The sequence below is a fragment of the Microtus pennsylvanicus genome, chromosome 3 (assembly GCF_037038515.1).
Source record: "Microtus pennsylvanicus isolate mMicPen1 chromosome 3, mMicPen1.hap1, whole genome shotgun sequence".
Lineage (NCBI taxonomy): Eukaryota > Metazoa > Chordata > Mammalia > Rodentia > Cricetidae > Microtus > Microtus pennsylvanicus.
The window spans coordinates 9,307,228-9,333,571 of NC_134581.1; the positions used below are offsets into that span (position 1 = coordinate 9,307,228).

At 47.7% G+C, this 26,344-nt stretch overlaps 1 protein-coding gene across 2 annotated transcripts in view; it reads right to left on the bottom strand.

The window, feature by feature from the left end:
• Positions 1–26,344, bottom strand: part of Osbpl10 (oxysterol binding protein like 10) — a 237,531-nt gene that overhangs the window by 54,436 nt on the left and 156,751 nt on the right. For both annotated transcript variants that reach the window (XM_075964247.1, XM_075964246.1), the window contains 2 exons: positions 6,828–7,038; positions 951–1,105 (listed from right to left, as the gene is read on the bottom strand). In XM_075964247.1, the coding sequence (XP_075820362.1) occupies positions 951–1,105; positions 6,828–7,038 (366 nt within the window). The remainder of the gene's footprint in view (positions 1–950; positions 1,106–6,827; positions 7,039–26,344) is intronic.

Consider the following 26,344-nt stretch of genomic DNA (forward strand, 5'->3'; position numbering starts at 1 on the left):
GAAGAAGTGGCTGAGGTATTTGTTAGCAGATGGTTCTTGCCTCTGTCAGAGCTACGCCACCAGATCACGGCCAAAGGATATCAGATGGAGACGCTCGCTCGGAGAGGAACATGAGTTACGTTGTTCATCAAAGCTATCCAAATGCATGCATAGTGTGAGGCTACACAGTTTTTGGGCTAAAATTAATTTGTTGGAGATTAAGAACAATTTCTAACAAATGGTGAAAATTGGCCTTAGCCTGACTCAAGATATCATCTTGAGAATGTGTATATCAAATTATAGATCATTGTCATCCCTGACAGAAAATAAAATTGGCAAGAGGAACCGCAGTTAGCTCCCTTTCGGAGGCCACTTGGAGGCGGAGTTAGGGGAACAGGGCTGTGACAGGCAGGCAGACTGGTAGAGTCCTTGCAACCAGCTGGGACCCGGCAGGTGGCTGACATCTGCAGGGGTTCTTGTCCTGTGACAGAGCAGGGCAATGCCCCTGTGCGGCCTGAACTTGCTGCACACAACACGTGTGAGGACATCGCACCCCTGGGCTGTCAGAGGCATGCAGGAGTCAAGCTTGTGAGGTGGGAGCTTGGGCAGGAACCACATGAAGAAGCCATACTTCAGGGGAGCAGCATGTCTTGCAACTGCTCCCGTCATGCCAATAGGCACGTTTAGATACTTTGAGGGTCTGCTAGAATTTCTCCCATTTGAAGTTAAAACAAGGTTCATTTCAATCCAAATTGGAGGCTCCTCATTGGTAGAAAGGCAATTGGCTCCCAGCAGCTGCCAGACACAAGGTCAAAGGAGCGGGGATTCCAGTCAGGCAAGGGGCTGATTTTGTCTTTCTGGGAAATTCTTGCATTTGATAACTTGTCTCCTCTTAAAGCAGTGAGCGAGTTCCAAACACGCTTGCTCACTTTTTGAACAAATACGAACGCAAGCAACGGGGGGACGCTTACCTCTGGTTCCGGCTGGGAGTCGTGCTCCTCTTCCGAAGAGTTTGGTAGAATTGCCCATGTTATGTTAGCACTGGCCGAGGGCAAAGAGCCAAGGGTCCCATTTTTCAGTTGGTCTGTGGAATGTGACGTGGGCCCATGCCATCCCAGGATGGTTTCTGAAATAAAGAGCAAGAATGATGCCCGCTGCTCCCCAGATCAAAACACTCAGAGCCTGTGAAATATCTGTGAAGAGACCCATGGGACATGGGCTTTGTGCCACGCATGGTGGGGTGTACCTGGCTGTGCATGGAAGACATATTTTCCTACAGCATCAGGACCAGCATCATCACAGACTAGGAAGACCGTGTGTACTCAAGCACATGGGGGCCAGAGGTTTTCATCAAATGTCTTCCCCAGTCACTCTCCACCTTAATTTCTTTTTATAATCTACCTGTCCCCGCCTTCCCAGAGCTGGTCATACAGGTGTAATACAGGTGCACACTGCTGCGCCCAGCTCTTTATGTGACCCTTGAGCGCAAACCCAGGTCCTTGAGCCTGTGTGACAAGAGCCTTCCCAGAGTCGTTTCCCCAGCCGTCAGCAATTCCTTCTACCAACATAGGCAAATGCTGTTTTCAAACCTTCAAAAACAGTTTATAATATTTACGTTAAAGACCGGGTCATATTATCAGCCTCTCAAAATGTGGTCTGTTGTTTAGTAGTTGCAGCTCAGGAAAGATGTTGACAGTGTGGCCAGGTACAGGAATGTTAAGAAGACCCATCACCGAGAGCCAATATGCCTGCTCCATTCTAGCAGGCATAATTTTTAGAAATAGCAGCCTGCTAAACCAAAAACATTTTCCCAATCTTCTTTCAAATCCTAGGAGGGAAGAAGAGATTCTCTCCTCTGATATGATTTTTATAGCATTATTATTATCATGTATCTTTGCAAGCTTATTAATGGGGACAGGAGTAATGACAGGTAGATTTCTTTACCCCATAGCAATCTAGCAAGGTGAATAAATAGGTCGCTCTCGGCTCACTTCCAGCCTGGAGATTCAGTTCCCCACCTAGGAGCAGGGATAAATGAGAAAAGAATGACAGCCCCAAACCCCGGGGAGTGGGGCTCACTTGGTCCTACGGGTCTCAGGTGTCCCGTCCTCAAGGCAATCCTGTCTGTCGGCGTTCTTCCTGAACTTGCTCAGAGGGAAAAAAACAATCTAGAAACGGCTTAAACCTTTAACATTCTGAGAGAATCTGACTGGTGGACATAAAATGGGATGGATAGCAGCCAAAGTGGGGTGCTTGCCCCCACCCCATCCCACCCCCGTGTGTGTGTGTGTGTGTGTGTGTGTGTGTGTGTGTGTGTGTGTGTGGTGTGTGTGTGCGTGTATGTTGCTGGGTGTGGTGTTCTCTTTTCAATGCCATACTCAATACTTCTTCTGAATACATACATATATAGTAGACTACATAACTCTGCTGCTTAAGGCCCAACTGAAGTAAAATGTAAACCTCTTAGCCTTCTCAGCCCAGATCTGGCAGGCTCCATCCCTCTCCCTGTGGGCTCCAGCCTGTCTACAGTGAGCCAAGTTATTATCATCTTAGAGCATGGCACAGGCCATCCCTACTTTCCAGAGGCTGCCCCTCTAGACCTCCTCCGGGGTGGTAGGTGGGTGAGTGGGGCAGGGGTGAGGGTGGGGCTAGCTACTCATCACCTGCTCAGAAGCCTCCGGGAGGTCCCTGGTCCAAGGGCATCCCAAAGGCATCCCAAGGCACATTGTGGCTTCCTGCTTTCTTCACATAACCCACAGCTGTCTGAGCTCAGCCAGGGCACACACTGGACTCTGTTTCCTCTTTCCTTCCTATAACACCAGCAGCTCCTTGGAGGCAGAGGCAACAGTGGCCCTCCTTGATCTTCTGACTTTCATGGACACCAATTCATGAATGTGATCCACAGATATACATGCAGGCAAAACACTCATGCACACAAAATCTTTTTTAAAAAAATGAATAGATTCATACATGAATGAATAAATAAATATTGAAAAACGTAGAGGAAGTCGGTTAGTCTTGTGGTTTAGTCTCACGTGTCTCACCTAGTCCACCGTGTGTCTGGTGTCCCATTCCCCCTCCCCTGTCCCCACGCCAATGTTGAATCCTAAATCCTGTCTGCTGAGGATTCAATGTTTGTATCCCTGCCCCATTCATATTGTGATGTCTTAACCTCTGACCCAACAAGATCTGAAGACAGAATTTTCTAGAAGCAATTTAACGCTAAATGAGACCATCAGCTAGAGCCTTCATTCAACAGGATCCGCATCCTTAAGAAAAGACCAGAGCTGGCATTGCACACACATGGCAAGTGAGAGCATGTGACATGTGACGGGGGGAGGGAACGGTCACCAGTGGGCAAGGGGAAGACCCTTCAGATGGAGTCCAGCCTCCGGCACTGCCAGAAACACATCTGTTGGATCAGCCTTGGCAATCGCAGCCCGAGCTGACTGAGTCTTGGCTGTGTAAAAATTTGATATTCTGTTCATTGTGCGTTGGTTTTGCATTGATTTCAGTTTGAAATAGTCCACTAAAGCATCTCTTGCCACCATTTCTGAGATGTTTTTATATTAAGGTATGTAGTGTGTATACACATCTGTAACTCTGAATGGGTGTGCACATGCACATACTCGTGAGTGCTTCTCAGTGTCCATGTGGACATGAAGGTCAGAGACCATTTTCATGGTTTGGTTCTCTCTTTCCACCCTGTGGGTCCCAGGGACCAAACTCAGGCCATCTGACTTGGCAGCAAATACCTTTACCAATGAGCCGCCTCACAGGCCTGATTCCTGAGATTTGGGGCACTTAAATTCTATGCTCAGGGCTGTCGTCTCACTGATTTTATCTGGGCTCTGAACTGATGATTAATAATTTTTCTAAACATAATTATATAGCTCACATCAAAGGCAAAATGATTGAGAGAATTAACCATTAACGTGTAGAAAAATATAAAGACAGTGACTACAGAAAAATGAGCTTGCAGGCAAGCATGAAGTCCTAGGTTCAATACCAGCATGGCCGCATAGATACTACATATATACACAGCAACAGCCCACACGCGGTAGCACCAAAAAAACGGTCAGTCGGCTGGGGAGGCGGGGAGTTTAAGTGCACCCGGTCTTCAAAACGTGGTGTGCAACAAGAACAAAAACATGTGGCCACCCCCTTTGTGGCTTTTCTCCCAAAACTCAAAGGTAGCATAAGAGAAATAGAGTTTTTGTAGCCAGAAAGCAACGTGGAGGAAAAGGCACCCGTAAGTGCCAGAGCAAGAGGCATTCTTAGGCTAACGGAGAAAGACAGCAGCTGCCTTCTCTTTCCTTCCACCTTTGCTGAGCCTCTATATAGCCCAGGCTCACTTCGCATTCACACTCCTCCGCCTGTCTCGCCTGTGGTCCCAGCGGTGTGTGCCACTGTGCCCGCTCCACACACAGTTTTAAAGACAGGAGTTTGGCTGAAATGTTTCAATCAGTCCTGTCTCCCGGGAACCTCAAGACACTGAGGATCACCCGGCCTCTGCCCAGAGACTGTGGCAGGTGATGGCTTCCGGAAGCCTCAGCTGCTGATTTAGGGTAACCTCATCTTTCAGGTTCAGTAAACCTTCCAGAGTTCCAGAGTGAGGCTGTGACTGCCAAAGCTGAGAAAGCGTGAGACACACCTGCAGAAGAAAGCCACGTGTTCCTAACTTGCACACGTGCCAAGGAGACACGAAAGCGGTGTGCCCACGTGCGTGCAGAGGCCAAAGGAAACCTGGGGTGTCTGTCCTCAGGTGCTGCCATCTTGTACCTTTGAGACAGTGTTCCTCTCGTTTGGCCTGGACCTTGCTGACTGAACTAGCCTGGTTGGCGAGCCCCAGGAGTCCCTGTTTCTACCTCCCCAATCCACTGCTGGGATCACAAATGCATGGCACCAAGGCAAACTCTTTCTGTTTTGGTTTAACATGAGGTCTAAGGATTGAACTTGGGTCCTCACGCTTACATGGCAAACGCTGTATTGACAGGGCTATGTCCCAGTCCTTGACTGACAACTTTCTTTGTGGAGAAAATGCCACTCAAGAACTTTGTTTTGACTGATTAAGAAGCTCACCCATCTGAAAGACTACAAGGAGAGATTGTAGCTTTTCCTACCTACTCACTGACTGACAGCATGCTCGCATTTCTGTCTTGGAAAACCGTAAAATAAGAGTGAGTGGCAGTGGGCAGCTTTACCAGAAGAGGGGAAAGACAGAAAAGGAAGGCGCTGAGCAGTGGAGAAGGAAAGCGAAGCAGATGGCCAGGAAAGCCCAGAATAGTCGTGTGATCCTCACATTTAACCGTTTTCAGCATGACACGCTTACCAACAGCACTTTCCAGGAATCTTGGGAGATGAGAATATTCTGGAACGTGATCGAGGGAAAGTGGACTAACTGCTTTCTGCTCTAGTTCTCCCATGGCCTGTCTGGCCTCTGTCCTCATTCAGGTCCGCTAGGACCCTGCTGTCACCATCCTGACCAAGCTGGCTCCAGCAACCCCCCTTCCCAAGCCTGCTTTGTGCCCAGCAGGCTGGGACAGTCCAGCTGTGACACGGAACCACAATGCGTGGTTACAGCCTCTGCTTAGAGCCGGATCTCTTTCCCTGAACAATAACCCCAGCAGTAAGCAACCAACAAGAAACAGACAACAAAGTCCTCTGAACCCCAAATCAAGCTTCAATTTTCCTCCACTCTGGAACCCAAATACAGAACCAGCTCTGAGTCCATCTCTGTCCACTTTTCCCATAGAGCTAGGCTGGGAAGGACAGACCCTCAGCTCCTTCTAGCCAGGCACATGTCCCCAGCAAGCTACTGACACAGAACAGACAGGATGGGGAGCTGCATATTCAAGCCTTGACTAAAAAGCCAAATCACCTCATTATTTTTCCCTACAACATTTCTGAAAACATTAAAGATGCCCCAGAGACGGGTCTGGAGTAAGGCTGCATAGAAGGGAAGCAGGTGCATTTGAAAATACGCTTGGAGCCTGGCAGTGGCAGTGCACGCCTTTAAACCCAGCACTCGGGAGGCAGAGGCAGGCAGATCTCTGTGAGTTCGAGGTCAGTCGAACAAGGGCTAGTTCCAGGAAAGGCTCCAAAGCTAAAGCTACAGAGAAACCCTGTCTCAAAAAACAAAAAATAAATAAATAAATAAAAAAGAAAAAAGAAAGGAAGAAAGAAAGAAAAAGATAAAGAAAGAAAAATATGATGTGCTTGGGACAAAAGATGGACCAGAGTGTATTTGCATCTGCAGACAAAGTGGCCTCAGCCCCAGTGTCCCAGGAGACACAAGGAAATGTTACAGAAGATGAACTACTATGGCATCACAGGGGCAGGGATGCTGCTTCTATTCCCAGCACTTGGAAGGCAGAGGCATGAAGATCTGAAGTTCAGGGTCAGACCTGTCTACATAGCAAATCCTACACCAGGCTGTGTTACATTTGTTTATGTTGTGGAACATTTGTTTAATGAAGCAAAGATGTGTTGCATTCTTTTATGCTACATTTGTTTAAGGACGGGCATTCATAAGTAATAATAAGTCTCTGTGTATATTAATTTGGGAGCTCGTTGGGAGGCTCCCAAAGAGTCAAAGAGTAAAGAGCAGGGCATGGTGATCCATACCCATAATTGCAGCCCTAAGAATGCTGAGGCAGGAGGATCACCATAAGATCAAGGCCAACCTAGGCTACAGAGTTAAGTCAAAGCCAGCCTGGACTATACAGTGAGATCCTGTCTCGGAAAATTAAGAAGGGCTGGACGGATATAATAGGATATACACATGTACAAACAGGTCAATACACATCTAACCAGGCAAGCTCAGGGACTGGGAAGGGAGCACTCACCGGAGGGCCCTGGCTTGTTGCTGGGTGGGCCCACCTGGCGCACACTCTGCTGGAGCAGGGTGAGGCACTCCCCAAGGCAGCTGAGGGTGGCAGCGGAGGTAGCCTTCAGGAGAAGCAGGTCCTGGTCCAAGGCAGTGAGGGGGCCAGAGCCTGGAAGGGACTCGATGGCATGCACGAGGTTCTTCTGCTGACCTTCCACCTGGTTCATCATCTAGAAAACAAGGACAACAGAGATAAGGAGGTTTCCTTTTGAGAGACTCCAAGCCCACAGAGAGCTTTGGAGTTGGGACAGAGACAGTAGGTTCTATGCACAGGGCACTCTGTGCACGCTTAGCCATTGCTGTGGTGGTCATGCCTGGGTGTCTGTGTGGGGGTCCATCTATTCACACCCTAAAACACTGACAGAAGAGAATATCAGAATGACATCAGAGCTAAAAGGAATAGCAGAACCATTAGGTACTATTTTACAGATACCAGGAAATAAGTCAATAGTAAATACATTAAAAAGCAAAAAGCCCTGGGCTTCGGAGATAGCTTAGTTGGCAGAATCCTTGCTGGCATACACAAAGTTCTGGGTTCATTCCCAAGCACCACTTAAACCAGGCAAGATGTGGTATACCAGTACTCCCAACACTAGAGGGTAGAGGCAGGAGGATCAGAAGTAAAAGGTCATGAGTTCAAAGGCAACCTAGGCTATGCGACACCCTTAAAGAAAAAGCAGAAGGCTTCACACCCTTCCTCAACATTGTTTCTATGGAGGGCTCTTCCTCAGAGCAGGGGTTGTTTCTTGCTTCCCCTCCAGCTCCAGTCTGTCATGTCTAAGCACCCCCATCCCAAAGTAGAGTGAAATGGGGAGCTGATGTGTGTTGTATGGAATGGCGGGCTGCGTCTCGCCACCCGGCTCCTGCACCGGCTAGCATTACTCGAAATAATTACACGGAAACTGTATTCTTTTAAATACTGCCTGGCCTATTAGTTCCAGCCTCTTATTGGCTAGCTCTTACGTATTGATCTAACCCATTTCTAATAATCTGTGTAACACCACAAGGTGGCTTACCAGGAAAGATCTTTACCTGCGTCTGTCTGGAGTGGAAGAATCGTGGCGACTGCCTGACTTGGCTTCTTTCTCCCAGCATTCTGTTCTGTTTACTCTGCCTACCTAATTTTCTGTCCTATCAAGGCCAAGCAGTTTCTTTATTAATTAACCAATGAAAAGCAACAGATAGACAAATGACCTTAACCAATAGACAGATGACCCTTCTCCATCAGATGTGGGTAAAGACATGGTCAAACCACCACCAAGCCAGCTCATTCTGATGACTACAGACAACACGGCTTTCTGTCACATCAGGGAGAAGAGAACAACCAGGAATGGGAGAGCCATTCCTACACCCTGGCTCACACCACAACAAAACCAAGAAACCCTCCTGTGGTCTGCCCTCAGCTAGCAAGCTCATCACAAGGGGAAGCATAGTCTGCCTGTGACTTTGAATGTCACATCGAGAGAAAGCACTCCAGAGAGAGCTGGCGAAGTACTCAATGGTTATCTTGTGTCATTCGGGCCCCCGGTGTTTTACAGCTTGTCACATTAAATCAGATGATGTACATAAAGCACCAAGCACCACATCTAGGAGATAATTAGTCATTGCGAGAAGGAGGTGAGAAAGCAACAACCCAAGGTCATGGGGCTGCCGACACTGAGTGGGGGCCATGGCCTGCACCTCAGACACCACTCCATTGCTTTTGGGTTTTCCTACAAAACCTGTTCCTAACTTCTAGAGACATTTCCGGCTCCTCTGACCTTGTCAATATCAGAGGACTCTCGCCACCAGATGATGAACCCAGCTGGAAAACAACAGCAATGGTACACATGACACTGGACTTGGACCCACCACTCTCAGGAGTTCTGTCCCAGAGGCTCGTGAATTTAAATACCTGGTCCCCAACTGGTAGTGCTGTTTTGAGATGTTGGGAAACCTTCAGGAGGTGTGGCCAAGTTGGATGAAGTAGATCATTAAGGCGTGGGTCTCAGGGCATATAGCCCACCCTGCTTCTGGTTCTCTTAGATGTGAACAAATGGCTGTTGCCATTCCCACTGCCACACAGCATCCCCCGCCTTCCCTGCCATCATGGACTTCCTCATGCCGTAAGTTAAAATAACCCTCTCTTCCCTGAAGTTGCTGCTTGTCGGACAGTTTATCACAAAGAGAAGAAAAACAGTGAGTATGCCTGTGGGCTATTCCTTCCCACTATGTGAATATGTGTCACTTGTGATTGGTTTAACAAAGAAGCTGGCTGGCCAATAGCTGGACAGGTAGAGGTTAGATGGGACTGGCAGATGAAAAGCGAGCATGAGGAAGAAGAGGAGTCATCTTGGGAGTTTTGAGAAGATGCAGAGGAAGCAGGAGATGAACTTGCAATATTAATAAAAGGTACTGAGTCAGATGGCAGAGCATAGATAAGAAGTATGGGTTAGTTTAAAATGTAAGTATTAGTTTGTAACAAGCCTGAGCTATTGGCTGAGCATTTATAATTAATAATAAGTCTCTATGTGATTATTGGGAGCTGATTGGTGGGACAGAAAAGTCTGCCTACATATGCCTGTCTGGGCTCTCCCATCCTTCCCTCCCTGCTGTTTGCTTAGAAAACAAATGATATTATCTATCATTTGATGTAGTCGTGTACTTTAACAAAAACTAATGAAAAGCTCATCTGGACTGGGGAGATGTTCAGTCAAGTGCTTATTGAGCAAGCTTAAGACCCTGCGTTTGATTCCTCAGAATCCACATCAAAAAGCATGTCCCCTGTAACCACGGTGCTGGAGAGGTGGGGACAGGAGGATCCCCAGGGACTCACTGGCCAGCCAGCCCCGCCTGACTGGCAAATGTCAGGTTCAGTGAGCAAGGTAGAGGAAGACTAAGGAAGAGACCCAGTGTTGACCCCAGCCTCGACACGTGCTGGGCACATTCACACACACACTCACACTAATGCATACACAGTGCTCTCTTTCTCCCCCTGCAACTACTTCAGTTTTACAAAATGATTTTTTAAAAATCACCAAGTTCATAATCACACTGCAGGGACATAAGCTGGAGCTCCTCCCTGTCCTGTGCACACCTACAGTCTGCCTGTGTAACTCGGTCTTTACGAATCACAGAGGTCGAATCAGCCTGTGCTTTTTCAGCAGCATGTGAGACATTGCAGGGCCCGGAGAGTGCCTTTCTCTTTCCGGCTCCTCCACAAAGTTTCTCGAATCACCTAATTTAATCCAGGACTGAGGCTGCAGCTCTGGGGGGAGGGGGGATGGCAGAGATGGTGCAGCACTTGCCTAGCATGCACTAGGCCCTGGGTTTGATCCCAGGTCCTTTGTAGACTGGGCGTGTAGTAACTCTCCGAAGGTGGAGGCAGGAGCTGAAGGTCAACCTCGGCTACACTGAAAATTCAAAGCCAGATAAGGAAACCTCAGGCCATCTTAAAAAAAAAATAGAAGAAAAAAAAGAAAAAAAAAAGAAAGGCATCTCCAGCTGAATTCCTCGTACCCCCCCCACCCCAAGCATTCATCTCCCTCCAACATCACTAGTACTTGTTTTCTCTGCTCAGGGATGCTGGAGTGTGAGCAGGGACCACCATCTCTACTGTGCTCTGATGAATTCCAGATGCAGAGAGAACAACCGAATCACAATGTCCACATTCTCTCAATGAAATACAAGGGAGTTCATTTGGGACCCAAAGTTCAGAGAAGCATCAATGAGTATCATAGGGCTTTAGCCTAGGTCTGTCGTTCTGCCAATGAATAATACCTCTTTGTTGGTTTCAGCTTCCCAAGAGAGACTGACCACCAGCTACGTTTAATTTTCAATCAGATAAAATATCTAAGTGTTCGATGAAGCCAACTGTACACACATCTGCTAACAGAGAAAGCTGGATTTTGTGCGAGTTGTAGGACTCAGCACTTTCTCAAAATTCTCACCATAAAACTAGTTCCAGAGAAATGATGTGTCAAAAAAGGAGAATATACTGATGAAGCCTATAATCCATTATATATTTTACTATCATGAATGCAGCTATAAAGAGTAACAGGAGAGGTAAGCAAGACAGAGCTGCTAACTAATACAGAATGTTCTTGGTTTTAATCAACAAAGAGACCCACATTCCAAATTATATTGTACAGGATAAATACTTGCTATTTCGCAAGCATAAGCTATTATGTAAATCTTAGGTCATAAAAATACAAAATAGGTTTATGGGATGTCCTATTCTACAGCCACAGAAGCACAGGCCCAGAGATGGAGCACACATCAGCTCTCTGAAAGCACTCAACAGTGTCTACCGAGAGCTACTACCAGAGGCAGCCCTTTGGCAGAGGCACTTGGAAATGGTGTTGAAGAGGGTGTGGTTACAATGATGGAGATATACTAGGACAAAGTGGGGAAGGATGGGGTGGCCTGCAGCCCTACACCTAGTTATGTTCAATGTCAACAGTGCCCCCTGGAGTAACTCTTTGCCTGGATACCAATAGTAAAGCATCTATTGGCTTTCATCACCTTTCCTAGCAAACTGAGCACTGAAGATAGTGAGGAAAACTCCAATTCCAGATGGTATGGCGCTCTCTTCTGGCATCCATGGGCACTGCAAACACGTAGTGCAAGACATGCATGCAGGAAAAATATACATATATGCATATATACACATATACATGCACACATACACATACAGATAATTATACATATACAAACCAGGGGCAGCAAATTGGCTTAGTGGGTAAAGGCTCTTACCACTAAGTCTGACCAGGATCTACATGGTAGAAAAATAGAACTGATTTCCATAATTTATCCTCTGATCTCCACATATGTGTTGTGTCACACAGCATGCGCTCGTGTGTGTGTGTGTGTGTGTGTGTGTGTGCGTGCACACACACAATTTTTTAAAAGAACATAGTGAAAATTTCCATTCATTCTGGCATTTGGCTTCTTAATCAAGGGCATCACCTATCTCTAACACATGTGCAAAAACACAATCCTAAATTAAACGTCAAAGGTACAAATATAGGTCAGGCTGTGTTTCCCAGATAACTTACTTCACAGGACACGGGAACCCTTGGCCTGTTTCCATAGCACTTGAGAGGCAATGCACACTGCAGAATTAAATCATGGGAGTCAGTGCAAAGAGGGCTAGCAGCTGCATTGAAACTCAGACACAGAAACCAGGAATGCCTCACAGTAGCCCAAACCCACAAGTTCAAGCCGTCCTTGGAAGAGCTGAAGAAAGCCTTGGAGTGGGGAAAGCAGCCAAGGGTATCCCCTCTCCTTGCTTTGGCATTTCTCAACTGCAAGCCTTGATGCTGGTTTTTGAGGTATCTGGAATCCGGTGCTGAAGGTTATTACCAGCCAAGTCAGTCGTTCATTTCTTCTTTAACACGAGATCGTCACAAGTGCCTTGTGACTACAGAATCCTAGTTCTGGATTAGGAGCCACGGCGGGGCTGCTTGCATTGGCTGGCAGCGCCTACACCGGCTGCCTGGGGCCGTCCGTAACTCAATCCTGCTTGTAAGCAGAGGGGCCAACCGACCCCACAGACAAAGTGACTTTTGTTGGGCATCTGTCCCTAGTTCTCTGAGGCACTGTTAAGTCTCACTTTGGATCCAAGTGGCTAACTGAGGTATCTTTGAGCATTCTTTGGAGGCAGGAATTCAAAACTACATAATTCCATCCTTCATGGTTTAAAAAGAATTTCATTCTCTGTGTGTGTGTTGCTGTTTCTTTATCCACTCCTCTGCTGTTGGACATTGGTTATATCCTGATCTTTATCCAGTCTTACTCCACGCTATAAACCAAACTTCCAATTCTTAGTATTCTGACCCCCGTCTCCTCCCTCCAGAGACACAGCCGACACTCTTTGCCGGCGTCTCCCTTGGTGTCTCCCTTCACTTCCCCTCCCTCAAATACTGAACAATAAAATCAGCCTTGCCTGATCAGTAGATTCTACTGTTACTGTTTAGAGAGCTTGGGGCTGGAGAGATGGCTCACTGGTTAAGAGCACTAGCACCCCCCCCCCCTTGCAGAGGACCTTGGCTCATTTTCAGCACCTATATGGAGATTCACAACCATGTTTAACTCCAGTTCCAGGAGACCCGAGGCCCTCTTCTGAATGCCTCGGGTACCAGACACACACAGTGCACATGCAGACTATTAAGTTTCAAACCTGACCCAATTGGCTCAGTGCCTATTTAACATATCAAAGTGAATCTGGCCTCCAGGTTCTCCCAGCATCCCTCAGTCCCTACCTCTTACAGGTACACTCACCCTCCACCCTAAACTCTCCGGCCCAGGGGCTGGGCTTCCCTTTCTCTTGGGGCTCCTCCCTATAAAATCCAGACATTTCAGTTATCTGCTCCTTCTGGCCTTCCAGCTGCTGTACACGGCCGCCCTACCACCGCCACCCCATACACACGGCCCAGCTCAACCTGGTCACGTCCACTCTGGACTCTCCTGATGTCCCTGCCTCTATCGATGCTCTCCTTTTATCCACAATAAACTTGCTCCTCCACCACACCTAGGAGCAGCCATGTCCTTTCCTTTTTACAGACACAATATTTAAATACATAGAATAAAGACATCTGTAGAAAAGTACCTGGAAAACTGGCATTGCCATCTGTGATGGGTTTTTCCTCCATGATTCTGTGTGCTGGGATCAGTGAGTCCTGGCCACACACTTGCAATTCCACCTTCCCTGGACTCCCCCCGCCAGCTTTGTTCCCTCCTGCCTTTGAGTATATCAGCCTAGAATGGCAGAGTTCGCTATAAGGAGAATCCCAGGACACTTTTATAATCCAAGACACAACCTTATGTAGGCCAGCTCTAGCCTTAGTGTGGCCATCTTGTAGAACTCAACGTCTGAAGAGACACTGGTACTCTCTCTTCGGCTATCAGGCTATAGAGATGTGGGCCCCCAAACCTGGAATTTCTCTCCAAGAATCTCATGCTGAGTGAAGGAAAGGGCAAAAGGCTGGTGCCAGTTGGAGAGGGAGCCTAGAAAATTGTTCATGCTTTGGACACGTCAGATCACCTTGGTAGGAGAGACCGGAGCCCAGGCAATGAGGAGTCAGTGATGGGCAAGACTGCCTTAACCAGGACTGGTTACTCACGCCCTCCCCCCTCCCCTCTGCCCCAATCTGCTTTTGTGACTCAACTTAATGATTTTGAAGTGAACTTGAGTGTTGACAACTGATCGTGCAATGTCAAGACTAGACGCAAACTCAGGCATCCTGGAGCCACTCCAGCCGGAAGAGAACAGCACACACAGACCTGACTGGCTGGCTGGAAAGCTGGAGGAATCTATTTGGAGACAGGACCAATTCCTATTTTCAGAAAACTGGCAGGAAGGAGAGAAGCATGCACTCCGGGCATTTGCTCGGCGCCTCTCTGGAGTCCTGGGGAGGCCATCACTAATTTTGACCATTACAGAATGACTGAAGGCATCTCTGTCCACCCCCATGCTGGGAGGGAGGACAGACAAATGGTATTTCTCCACTTCAACATCTCAACCGTTGGCCTTTTTATTACATACTTAGTGAGGGAAGAGGCTGTATGCTGGGCGGGGCCGTCCCATAGGAGCCTGCTCCAGCTCCTCCATCGTGGAAAGGTTTGTCGGGCCAGGAAATTCCAGCGATGTTTATAAACCAGTTCATATGGCCCCAGGCAGAGGGCAAAGGGCAAAAACAACATTCTAAATCACACACACACACACACACACACACACACACACACACACACACACACACACTTTCAAAAACCGAACCGTGCTGAAGAGGGCCTGCCTTCATTTCCTAAGAACTTCACTTCTTTTTCTCTGACTTTTCTCAAACCACTTCCTCATCACCGCATCCCAGCTCCACCCCACACAATATAAAATGTGAGTTTCCTCTGTACAAACACCCAAGAAGCCATCTGAGGGATAGCAGTCTCAAGACAGTCAAGAAACCCAAGCTGAGGGGGGGGGGGGGACGGGGCTCTACACAAGGATGAGGTCCTGGGTGCAATCTCTAAGGCTGGGCTTACTTCCCCTGGAAGTTCTTCCCTATATAACCCAGCCATTTTGGTTACTTGGCCCTTTTGTCTACCCTTTACTCTCCTGATCTCCTGGCTCTCCTTTCCCCCTCTCCTCACAAGGCCCAGCTCAGCCTTGTACACTTTGGATGCATCCAGTCAGATGTCCCTGCCTCTGGCTATGCTTCTCTCCTCTCCTTTTTTTTTTTTTACAATAAACCTTCTCATTCACCATACCTAGAATCAGTCAAGTCCTTCCTTTTTGTTTTTATTTTTGCATTAAATTATAAGCACAGTAGATCCTGGTGTTAAATGTGTGTGCAGTGCTGCTGATCACATCCCTAACTCCTCCCCTGCCCCCCACCCCTATCCCCACCTCTCTCACACACACACCAGACAAACACTACCACTGAGCTACACCTTCAGCCTGGATCCTGGTTTTAGAATAAAAGCCCCTTCCCAACGCCATCCCCATTACTTCGTTTAAGTACACCAAGCCAGTTTTCCTACATATCCCAGGCTAGCCTCCTGCCTGAGCCTCCTAAGAGCTGGGTGGTGACAGGTGGGTGTCACCATCCTGTACTTTTGCTAAAAGAAAAACTGAGGCGGAGAGTATTTTTAGAACTGTGTACAAGATACTGTAAGAGCCCTGAACACGACACCCCAACTATCTCCATGCCATGTAACTTGTGCCTCTCTGGTGTGAGGTTTGCTTGAGCTGATTGTTTTAGAAACAATGTACCCAGGACTCTGAAAACAGAGACGTTCCCTTCCAAACGGGCACTGGCTGGCTGAGGAGGACTCTCCTTTTGTGAGGGTGTGTCCCCTCTGTCCCAGGAAGGGAAGGACAGCCAAGGGATGGAAGATTGTCCTCTGAGGAAAGGCTTGACCAAGTTCTAGCTGCATAACTGAGAGTCAAAGCTGCATTTTTAACTTTTTATTATTATGCCTTAGAGATCCATGAAAGAAAAATGTCTCTGACCTGCAAGCCCCTTGCTCAAGGACAGACAGTTCCTGAAATGCTGGAGGCTACTATTTGTGGGAGAAAACAAGCCACCTGTTTCCACTCCCCTCATCAAGTTTGTTTGACCCATCTGCATGGGATGTGCTTCTCACAGGTGGGCAGAGGCTCACAGGCAGGAAATATGTCAGGATGTACTCTTGCCCCTGAGTGGATGTAGCTAGGATGTACGTCAGAATGTACGCTTGCTCCTGATTGGACCTGATTGAAAAAGTAACAAATTGTGGGGTTTCCTGCTGCTGCAAACTGTGACTCGGGGCTGTATCTGGGGAGTCAGAGATGCACTGGGCCAGAACCCATCCACCTGGCCAGTATTTAATTAAAGCTTGTTTCAGATTTGGCTTTAAATTGCGGTAGTGGTCTTCCTCTCAGTCGGTGGGATTAACAGTGCTTTTACACGCTTATCAGGTAAAAACAAACCTCCAAAGCCTCCCTAACCTACACTCTTGACGTGTCCTCATCTGATACTGCCCCTGTATGAACTCTAGAATTCCCCTTCCAGCATCTTACAGAATGAGCAGACACAATCCAGTGGTCAACATGTGCGCGACCAAACCATTTTCCTGAGCCTTTCCCATACCTGTTCTCTCCTGGCCTACGCATGTAACCAGCCAGTTTCACAGGAGCACGGCATTTCCATACAGTTAGCCTTACCGTGTTAGCTACGTGTCTCGCTGCTGCGACAAAACACCTTGCCAAAGCAACTTAAAGGAACGAGGGTTTGTTGTGGACCAGGGTTTGAGGAGATATGGGCCACACGGTAACGGAGGCATGGCGGTGGGAGTGTGAAGTAGCTGGTCACAGAGCCTCTGCAAACAGGCAGCAAAGACCAACACTGTTGCTGCTTTTTCTGTTTTATCCCCATTTCATGGGATCCTGCAGCTTACATCCAAGATGTTTCTTTCTTCCTGTTCCATTAACCTCTCTGGAAACGCCTCCACACCACAGGAGCTGGTGTGCCTCCTAGGCGATTCCTGACCCAGTCAGGATTTCTGAACCAGTCAGACTGACAACCAGGACGAACCATCAGAGTTCATTTTCAGGAAAGAATTACATTTTGCGTGATGAGTAGGATGTCTCTGAGATTCCCTAAACAAAGAAGCCCAGATAATACCTCAAAATCCTAGCTGGATGTGGTGCTCAGGTCTGGAATCCCAGCACTTGGGAGCCTGAAGCAGGAGGATTGCTGTGAGTTCAAGGCCAGCAACACAGTGAGATCCTGTTTCAAAACAACAAAAATATAGACACTAACCTCTGCTGGGAGCAGAGTTGGACCTGAAGTTCAGTTAGTATCTGCTACTTATTTCTGAAGTTTAATTACTTTACTGGGTTTGGTCAGATATTCACCCAAAGGCACACAGAAGAGCGTGACCACCACACGGCTCTCTCTTCCAGCTGACATGAATCTCATTCCTGCCAATGACCTTCAAGATGAAAATGCATCTTGAAAAGGTGCTTCAATGAAGAAAGAAATAGAGCAGACAGGGCCCTCAGCCTCCAGGCAAATCCTTGGCAGCTTCAGCACCTTGACAAATGAAACCCTGCGGAGACAAATGCATTTATCCGGAATCTGCTTCCTGGATCTGAAGGGGACAGTTGTGTTCAGGGATAAGCCACTAGTAATTAATATTTACTGTGTCCCTAGTGGGTAAATGGAATGCAGTTACCATTTCACAGGAGAAAGAACATGATTCCCTCACACAAACTGCTTACTACCTAATCCTCAGGCACTCAAATATATAACAGAACCATAATCTCTCTGGCACACGGTGCTTAGCGAGAGTCCCCACCCTTTGCAGGGGCAGAAATAGGCCATCTCACTCCAAATCCGTCTTCACTCTTTCCCTAGTATTTCCTTTGACCTTGGGTACAGAAAAACAAAACAAAACACCTCTAAAATCAAGCGGAAAAAAGAAAATGCAATCTCAGTTTGGGAAATGAACAGGGTGGGGTGGGGTTGCTTTCGGGGCCATCCGAAGGCTCAGAGCTTCGGGGTTTAGGAGACAAGGTTCCATATATTTTGCTTGAAGCAATATTAGAAATCCAGTGATGCTAGCCCAGCAAGCAGGAGGTTTGCTGACTGTTAGCAGAAAGAGCCGCCCAGAACCTACCTGGGAAGGGCTCACAGCTTCTCTCTAGAAACATAACTGACTGGCCCTCCATCCTGTTCGGCGGGAACTCCCAGCTTGCCCCTAAATGGTCTGAGAAGCCCCAGTCCTGTACACTCTCCAAACCATGCCCACTCAGTCTCTGAGCAAAAGAAAAGGCACAAAAATAATCTCTCCCAAACCCCCCAAAACCCAGTTCAGTATTCTTGGCAGCTACTGCACCTTTCTCCCCTGGAGTTGCCAGCCGCCCAAGTCCCTGCCTACAGCACTCAGCTTTGGACCATGCTTGGGCACAGACCCAGTTGTGGGGGACATGTCATCACCCCTCACCTAGAATCTGTAAAGTTCCCCTGCTTTATAGTTCAGGGGTGCAGCTTCTCTGGCCTCCCAATCTCTGGGACTGGAGAACTCACCCAGGAGTTGCTTTGCTCAAATAAAACTGTTGTTATACTTTTTCAGTTCAGCTTGATCTGGCTTATTGTGTCGGCAGAGAAACTGATTATGGGGGTGGGGCAGAAAACCTATTACAACTCTCCCTCATCTCCACGTTCTCTGGTCTCTCCCTTCTTTCTTGTCTTGTTCAGTAGAAGTCCCTACAGGGTACAAATGTAAACCCTGGAGCCATATCCACCCAGTTGTGTGGCTTAGCACCTCCTCTTCCAATCAGAGTAAAAGCTGGCCTTGGGCAAGGTGGTCATGCTGCTTCAGTCACCTGACAGCAGGTAACTAGGGGGGGGGAGAACAGCCATCACGTGACTTATGTCCCTTACACACTTATTGTTCCTTCAAGACAGGGTCTCTCTATCTACCTCTCTTTAACCATTTTTTTTTAATCGCTCAGCTTTCTTAGGAGCGTACATTCATTTTTGGATTTTTTCTTTTACTTTGTATGTGCGCTGATATATATGTCTGTGTACAGATGCACGCAACATGTATGTCCATGCACATGAGGGACAGAGGTTGATGGCAAATGTCTTCTTCAATTGCTCTCTATGTTATTTTTCGAGACAGGATTCCTCACTGATTCAGTTAGGCTGGCTGGCTGGTAAGCTCCAGGAATCCACCTGTCTCTATACCCCCACACCTGTCTCCACTCCACACCTCCACATCTGTTTCTGCACCCCTACACCTGTCTCCCCTCAGCATCCTCATGCCTGTCTCTGTGCCTCCACATCTGTTTCTGTACCCCATGCCTGTCTCCACGCTTCCACATCTGTCTCTGTACCCTCATGCCTGTCTCTGCACCCCCACGTCCCTCTCTGCACCCCCACACCTGTCTCTGCACCCCCATGCCTGTCTCCGTGCTTCCACATCCATCTCTGCCCCCCACCCCCGTCTCTTCTCCCCACCACCGTCTCTGCCCCCCACCCCCGTCTCTGCACCCCACCCCCGTCTCTGCACCCCACCCCCGTCTCTGCACCCCACCCCTGTCTTTGCCCCCCACCCCCGTCTCTGCCTCCCACCCCGTCTCTGCACCCCACCCCCGTCTCTGCACCCCACCCCCGTCTCTGCACCCCATGCTTGTGCAGCAAGCACTTAACTCACAGTCATTTCCACAGCCAGGATATTTTTATTTGAAATATTCATCTACCAATCCATATGAGCACAAGATAACAAAGGAAACAGGTGATATGATTTGCCTTACACTATTGATGATTTTTTTTTTTTTGGTTTTTCCAGACAGGGTTTCTCTGTGGCTTTGGAGGCTGTTCTGGAACTAGCTCTGTAGACCAGGCTGGTCTCGAACTCACAGAGATCCGCCTGCCTCTGCCTCCCGAGTGCTGGGATTAAAGGCGTGCGCCACCATCACCCGGCTCTATTGATGATTTTTAAATTGTATCTATTACTATGTATATGTGTGTATGATGCTGTGCACACATGGAGGTCAGAGGACAACTCTAAAGAGGGTGCTCTAGCCCAGTGGTGGCGCACGCCCTTAACCCCAGCACTTGGGAGGCAGAGGCAAGCAGATCTCTGTGAGTTCAAGGCCAGCCTGGTCTACAGAGCAAATTCTAGGATAGCCAAAGCCACACATAAAACACCCGTCTCAAAAAGCCAAAAAGAAAAAAAAGAGGTGGCTCTTTCTACCTTCATGTGGTTGTCTTAGTCCCTGCTCTGTTGCTGGGACAAAGCACCATGACCAAAGCAATGCAGAGAAGCAAGCATTGACTTGGGCTTTCCAGAGGGTCTGTGTCCGTGAAGGCAGAGTGAAATCGTGGTGGCAGGAACAGCTGGAGATTACATCTGGATCCACATGCAGAGGGCAGAGAGCATGCTGGGAACAGCTCCATACTCTTGACACTCCCAAGCCTATCCCTAGTGGCACACCTCCTAATCCTTCCCAGATAATTACAAGGACTGGAGACCAAGTATTCCAACACATCTCCTACAGGGTTGGGAGGGGGAATTCTCATCTGAGCACCACACATGGGTCCCAGGGATCCAGGCTTGCATAGCAAGCCAACTCACCAGTCTCAATGATAACGTTTAGTTCAATACAGCTATAATGACGATCTGCATTTGGGGGTAGGAGAGCAGATGGGGTCTCTCTGTTGCCTCAGCTGGCCTTAAACTCCAGGCTCACAGGGTCCCTCCATTTCAGCTTCCTGCGCAGCTGGGTCACCTGGTGAGAGGCACCAGGCCTGGCTGTGATATGTTATCTTGAGTCAACCAAAACACCACTGCCCATGTTTTGTCAAAAGCAGGAATTCAGATAACAAGGCAGTGTAGCACTGTCCTAGGCTACACAGTTTCAAGTCAGAGGACTCCAGGGTATACTAGTTACTGAGTGATGCACGCCTCTGTTGAACACACACCATCACCAAACCCAGAGCACAGCACCGCATCCTGTCATTTCCAGTACAGACTCAGAATGGGAAGCCGGTAGGACTTCCTGGGACTACAAACCACTTGAAGAGAAAGGGCTCAGTGCATAGCCTCTCAGCCTACATTTTCCTCCAGCTATCCCTAAGGTCTAGGAAACAACCCAATCTGCTCCGCTGTGTGTTTCCGCACATTGAGTCCACGGGCCTAACACTTCAATTAACTTTGTGGGAATTAGAATTAGCTCAAGGAGCCCTGGCTTTTGCCATCTCAGGAGGCAATTTGTTCAAGCATTCTCAGACTCCCCTCATGTAGAGGTGATTAAGGCAGCTCTCTTGGTCAGAGGAATAAATTTCCTCTTTCCCTCATGACTGCCACCAAACAGGAGAAGCAAAAGAAGGCAGTATCTGGTCTGGAGAACACTGAACGTGAAAAGTAGACTAAATGACACTTCACTCTGTCCTTCACGCTCCAAACACACCACTGCAGGCTGGACCTCCCTCCCGCCATGTCAGCCTTATTCTTCCAGGTCAATGTCTGGTCAGGCTCCCAAAGGATCCACAAGGCCGTCTTCACTCCTGGACTCCTGCTAGCATTTCCAGTGCCAGCCTTCCCATGTCCAGGTTTGGTCACACTGCCCCAGGCTCTCAGAGTTCCTGCCTCCCTCTGCTGCAAGGCCTTGGTATCTGTGCAGAAAGCCACAGCCTGTTTCCTTGGTGCTTGGCTGGTACAGGGTGGTGTGGGTCAAGCGCCCACGGAGGCCTTGAATGTTCACACTGCTGGATCTGGATTCTGGGTGCCTTCAGGAAAAACATTCTGTCTTTATGATTATTCTTGTGGCAATGGTTTGGGCTGCTCACCTGTAGCTAATCGTGGCATTTACAATAGGAACACACATTTCCTTTTGGGTCCAGAAAACATTCATATTATCCACCTCCTGACTTCCAGGGCTCTGTTAATTCACCACCTTTACATGAAGCTTTTAGCAAATACAACATTAGCTGTTCTCTGGCTATTTTTTTCCCCATGTTTCCCAACTGCAGAATAAACACCTGCTGTAATTCTTTCCATACTACAATGGAAATACATATTTCACTCTGGGGATAAATTGGCTTTATTTCCACATATATTTAGCAGCAGTGGAAGGTGATGATCTGGCAGAGTGAATGAATGCATGTGGTTCCCTTCTCAGGCAGCTCACTCTGTCCCCCCACCCTCTGCCACAGACCAGCACACCAAAGCCCAAAATACTGCACCCCCAAAGGCAATCCCTGTGGTAAAAACACAGCTTACAGATTGCTCTAAGAGCAAACAAATGCCAAGTTGTCTAAGGACATTTCCTTCTCCCTCACACTGAGTGGCTGGTACGCCCTCTGAAAAATCTGGCTCGTTGCCTTCTCCTCCATCCCTGTCCCCTGCCGACCACAGGACAGGCACCTTGGCCAGACACTGCCCTCTTCTGAGAAACAGCAGGCGTGGGTAAAATAGGTCAAGTGTCAGGGAGGGAAGAAAGAAGCCTGGAAGGCATGATCCCTTAAGGGCCCCAAGGAGGGGCAGAGACAGAGCATGTCGGTGAAGTGCACTGTTAAAGTATAACGGTGTGTCATGCCGGCCAGAGGGGATTCCGGGAAGAGTGGTGACATAGAGGACAGAGAAGCAGAGTTCCTGCTGCCAGTGAGCGATTTGATGGCAAAGGTACTCACTCATCCCCATGCAGAGAAGCAACAGATGCTGGGGCTGAGAACAAGGCCTGGGGTCCGCTCTTACCACAACCTCAGGCACATTCTTGATGTTCCTATAAAATGGGACTCACCGATAGCTCTCCTCACTGAGGCTTTCGAAGAATGACTAACTCCACAACATTGGATGTTTGGAAACACTCCTGAGACACAGGAGGCTTAGGATTGAGACTACAGGGAAAGCATTTGGAATAGATGGAAGCAGGAAAGACAGGAACAAAAATGCTAATGACAATGGCAATGGCCAACACCAGCAGGGAAAAAAAAAAAACAAAAGACAACAAGAAACCACAGACAGGGAACTTCCATCCTGGGTCGGTTTTGGCCAAACCCTACAAAACTTGTATATTTTAGTAGTAATGTATGGGTTGGGGATGTAGCTCCATCTGTAGGATGCTTAGCGCGCACAAGGCCCTAGGTTCGACCCCCAGTACCAGCATTCCGGAAGTGACTTCAGGAGGATGAGAAGTTCAGTGTCATCCTCCCCTACACATCACATCCAGTACCAGTTAGGCCTACGTGCTTAAATTCTGTATTGGAGAAACATGACAAAAATCTCACTCCAGGGCCAGTCATAGCGGCACACAACCCTGTCAGAGAAATAAAATAAACAAGAGAAACAGCCAGTGAGCTGAGCATTATGGTGCATGTCTAGAAAGTCAGCACTGGGGAAGCTGAAGCAGAAGTATCAGCCCCAGTTTGAGGTTACAACCCGTATCAAAACATTTAAAAGGCCTAGTTACACAACTCAACATCAGAGCACTTGCCTATCGGGCCTAAGACTCTTGGTTCAAGCCTGAATACTTAAAAAAAAAAAAGCTATGTGCTCAATATAAACTATATTAAAATTCTGTGTAGGACTGCTTGCTTAAAAGCTGCTTGTAAAAGAAACCAATAACTCGACCCAACCGGTCATGGCCAATTCTCATTAGTCACGGTAGTCACACCTCTCCATAGCCTTAACACTTCATCAAAGGCTAAGGCTCCTGAGGGAAATAGCGGGTGAGGGGTTTGCAAGCCTCTGGTCACATCTTCATCAGCACAAATGTCATTTGCATGATTCAGTTTCCTTTGCCAAAGGCTTTGTAAAGGAAGACAGCAACCTCATTACCTCTTTTCCTGTGTGACACTCAACAGAACAGGGGGCGCGCGCGCACACACACACACACACACACACACACATCATCCACACTGTTAAAATTACCCCATGGTTAAGAAGAGTACAAAATATTAAACAAACCAAAAACTTCAGAAGAATTCCTATGTTTTTTAATTGAAATTGCTTTTAGGCAAGCAGTCCTATGCAGAACTCTAATGTTTTATATCGAGTAGATTGCTTTTTTTTTTAAATACTGGGGCTTGAACTGACCCTCATATCTAATTTTATTTATGTGTTTTGCCTGTACATTTGTGAACCAACAAGTTCCCAGTGCTCTCAGAAGCCAGAAGATGGCATTGGAACCCCTAGCCAGAAAATGGCATTGGAACCCCTAGAATTAGAATTGTAGATGGTTCTGAGCTGCCATGTGGGTTCTGGGAATCGAACCTGAGTCCTCTGCAAGAGCAGTCAGTGTTCTTAACCACTGAGCCATCTCTCCAGCCCCAAGAACTCGTAAGGTTTAAACTACAAATTGTTCTGAGACACATGATAGAATCTTATCCCAAGGCCAGACATGGTGGCACCTGAATTTCCAGCACCTAGGAGGCTAAGGTTGAGGTTCTCCGTGAGTTTGAAGCCCTGCTTTGAAACAAAACAAAATGAAAATAGGTCTATGTTACAGGCTCGTTCAGTGCCACAGTGCACGTGGTGGTCAGAGGACCACTAACTGCGTCCATTCTCTCCTTCCACACGGGACTGAGGGATCAAACTCAGGTTCCCAGACTTGGTGGTAAGTACAAGTACTTTTCCCCCACTGAGCCATCTTGATGGGCTGTAAAAAAAAAAAAGTCTTTTGGGTAGGTCTGCCTCCCTAGGAAGCCCTGGATTGATGTGGAACTCGGGATGGAGGCCAGGCTAGGATAAAATGACATCATAGAGCCGTATCTTAATGTCCCGTGACCCCATTTTTGGGCCAAGGTTGAATTCAGATCAATTAAGGCTGCCCTGAATCCCATGGCAGAGATGGCATGACTCAAAGTTATGTGCATAGCGGTTCCAGTTAAGGTCCTAGAACTGTACACCAGCCAATCTAGACTGCCCATTCTGCATGGCAAGAAATACATACTGGGAAACCACAATAAAGAAACTCATCTGTACATAGAGAGACGTCCCACCCCCTTACCCCGTGTGGTCCACTGCCTGAGGCTGCAGGAGATATTGTTCTTACTGCCCAGCCCGCCTGCCCTACCCTCTTCCAGTGTACTCAGTAAACTATGGTGAGAGACAGAGAGACAGACAGACAGAAGAGATCTCACTCCTGCCCTGTTCCACCTAAGACATAAACCTCCACCCAGCTTATCTAAGTCTATGCTTGTCTGTCACTATGCAACACCTGTAGTGACATTATGTCCCAAAAGCCCTGATATTACTTAGCAACAGCCTCACAATGCAAGTATTGATGTCTTTACTGGGGAAGCATCAGAGACAACTTAAAACACTTCCCTCAAGGGAGAAGTTGGTCAACGAGATGGCTCAGCCGGAAAAGCCACTCACCTGGCAGCCCGAGTTTTAGCCCTGGAGCCCACATGGTGGGAAAAGAACCCAACTCCCAAAAGTTGTCTTTTGACTTACACACACACACACACACACACACGCATATCAAACATGCACACAATAATAAATACATTTTTGATGGAGGAAGGTCATTGGTTAAGTAATAAAGAAACTACTTGGCCTCATAGGTTAAAACATAGGTGGGAGGAGTAAACAGAAAAGAATGCTGGGAGGAAGAGGAAATGAGGTAGACGCCTCAGACAGACGCCATAGCTCAGCTCTCGGGGGCACACGCGATGAAGCTCTAACCCAGGATGGACATAGGCTAGAATCTTCCTGGTAAGTGCACCTTGGGGTGCTACACACATTATTAGAAATGGGCTAGTCCAGGTGCGAGAGTTAGCCAAGAAGAGGCTAGATATAATGGGCCAAGCAGTGTTTAAAAGAATATAATTTGTGTGTTGTTATTTCGGGGCATAAGCTAGCCAGGCGACCAGGAGCTGGGGAGGCAGGAACACAGCCTGCAGCTCCTACAACACGTTTTAAAGGGGAAAGTCCTTGACTTAAAAAAATTGTAGGCCTGAGGTTCTTATGACTTAAGGAAGTTGCCGTGAATTTCTTACTGTGCCAAATTCTGTAAATTAAACTTCACGGCACTTATGTATGCAAGGCACAAGCGAGACCGCACTTGGTACCATCTCAAGTTTCAAGTCGTCCCCTGGAATGTGCCACGCCCTCAGATGTCCACTGCACAGTGATTCTCAATACTGATGATGATTATGGCCTAACATGGTTCCCGTGAACAAGTTAGCAAATATTGAGCCTTGTTCCTAAAGGGGGTATGTGTCTGTCTGACATATAGCTTATCATCTTAACTGCTAAAAATAAATAAATAATAACTCATCTTGACAGGTACAATTTCTTTTACTTTACAAAAGAGAGAAAGTTGGATCTCAGAATGGAAAATTAATTCTTTGAGGTATGTAGTGGTTTGAATGAAAGTGACCCCCACTGGCACATAGGAGTGGCACTATTAGAAGGTGTGTTCTAACTGGAGTAGTGTGACCTTGTTGAAGAGGTGTGTCACTAGGGGTTGGGCTTTGAGGTTTCAGATACTGTGACTATCTC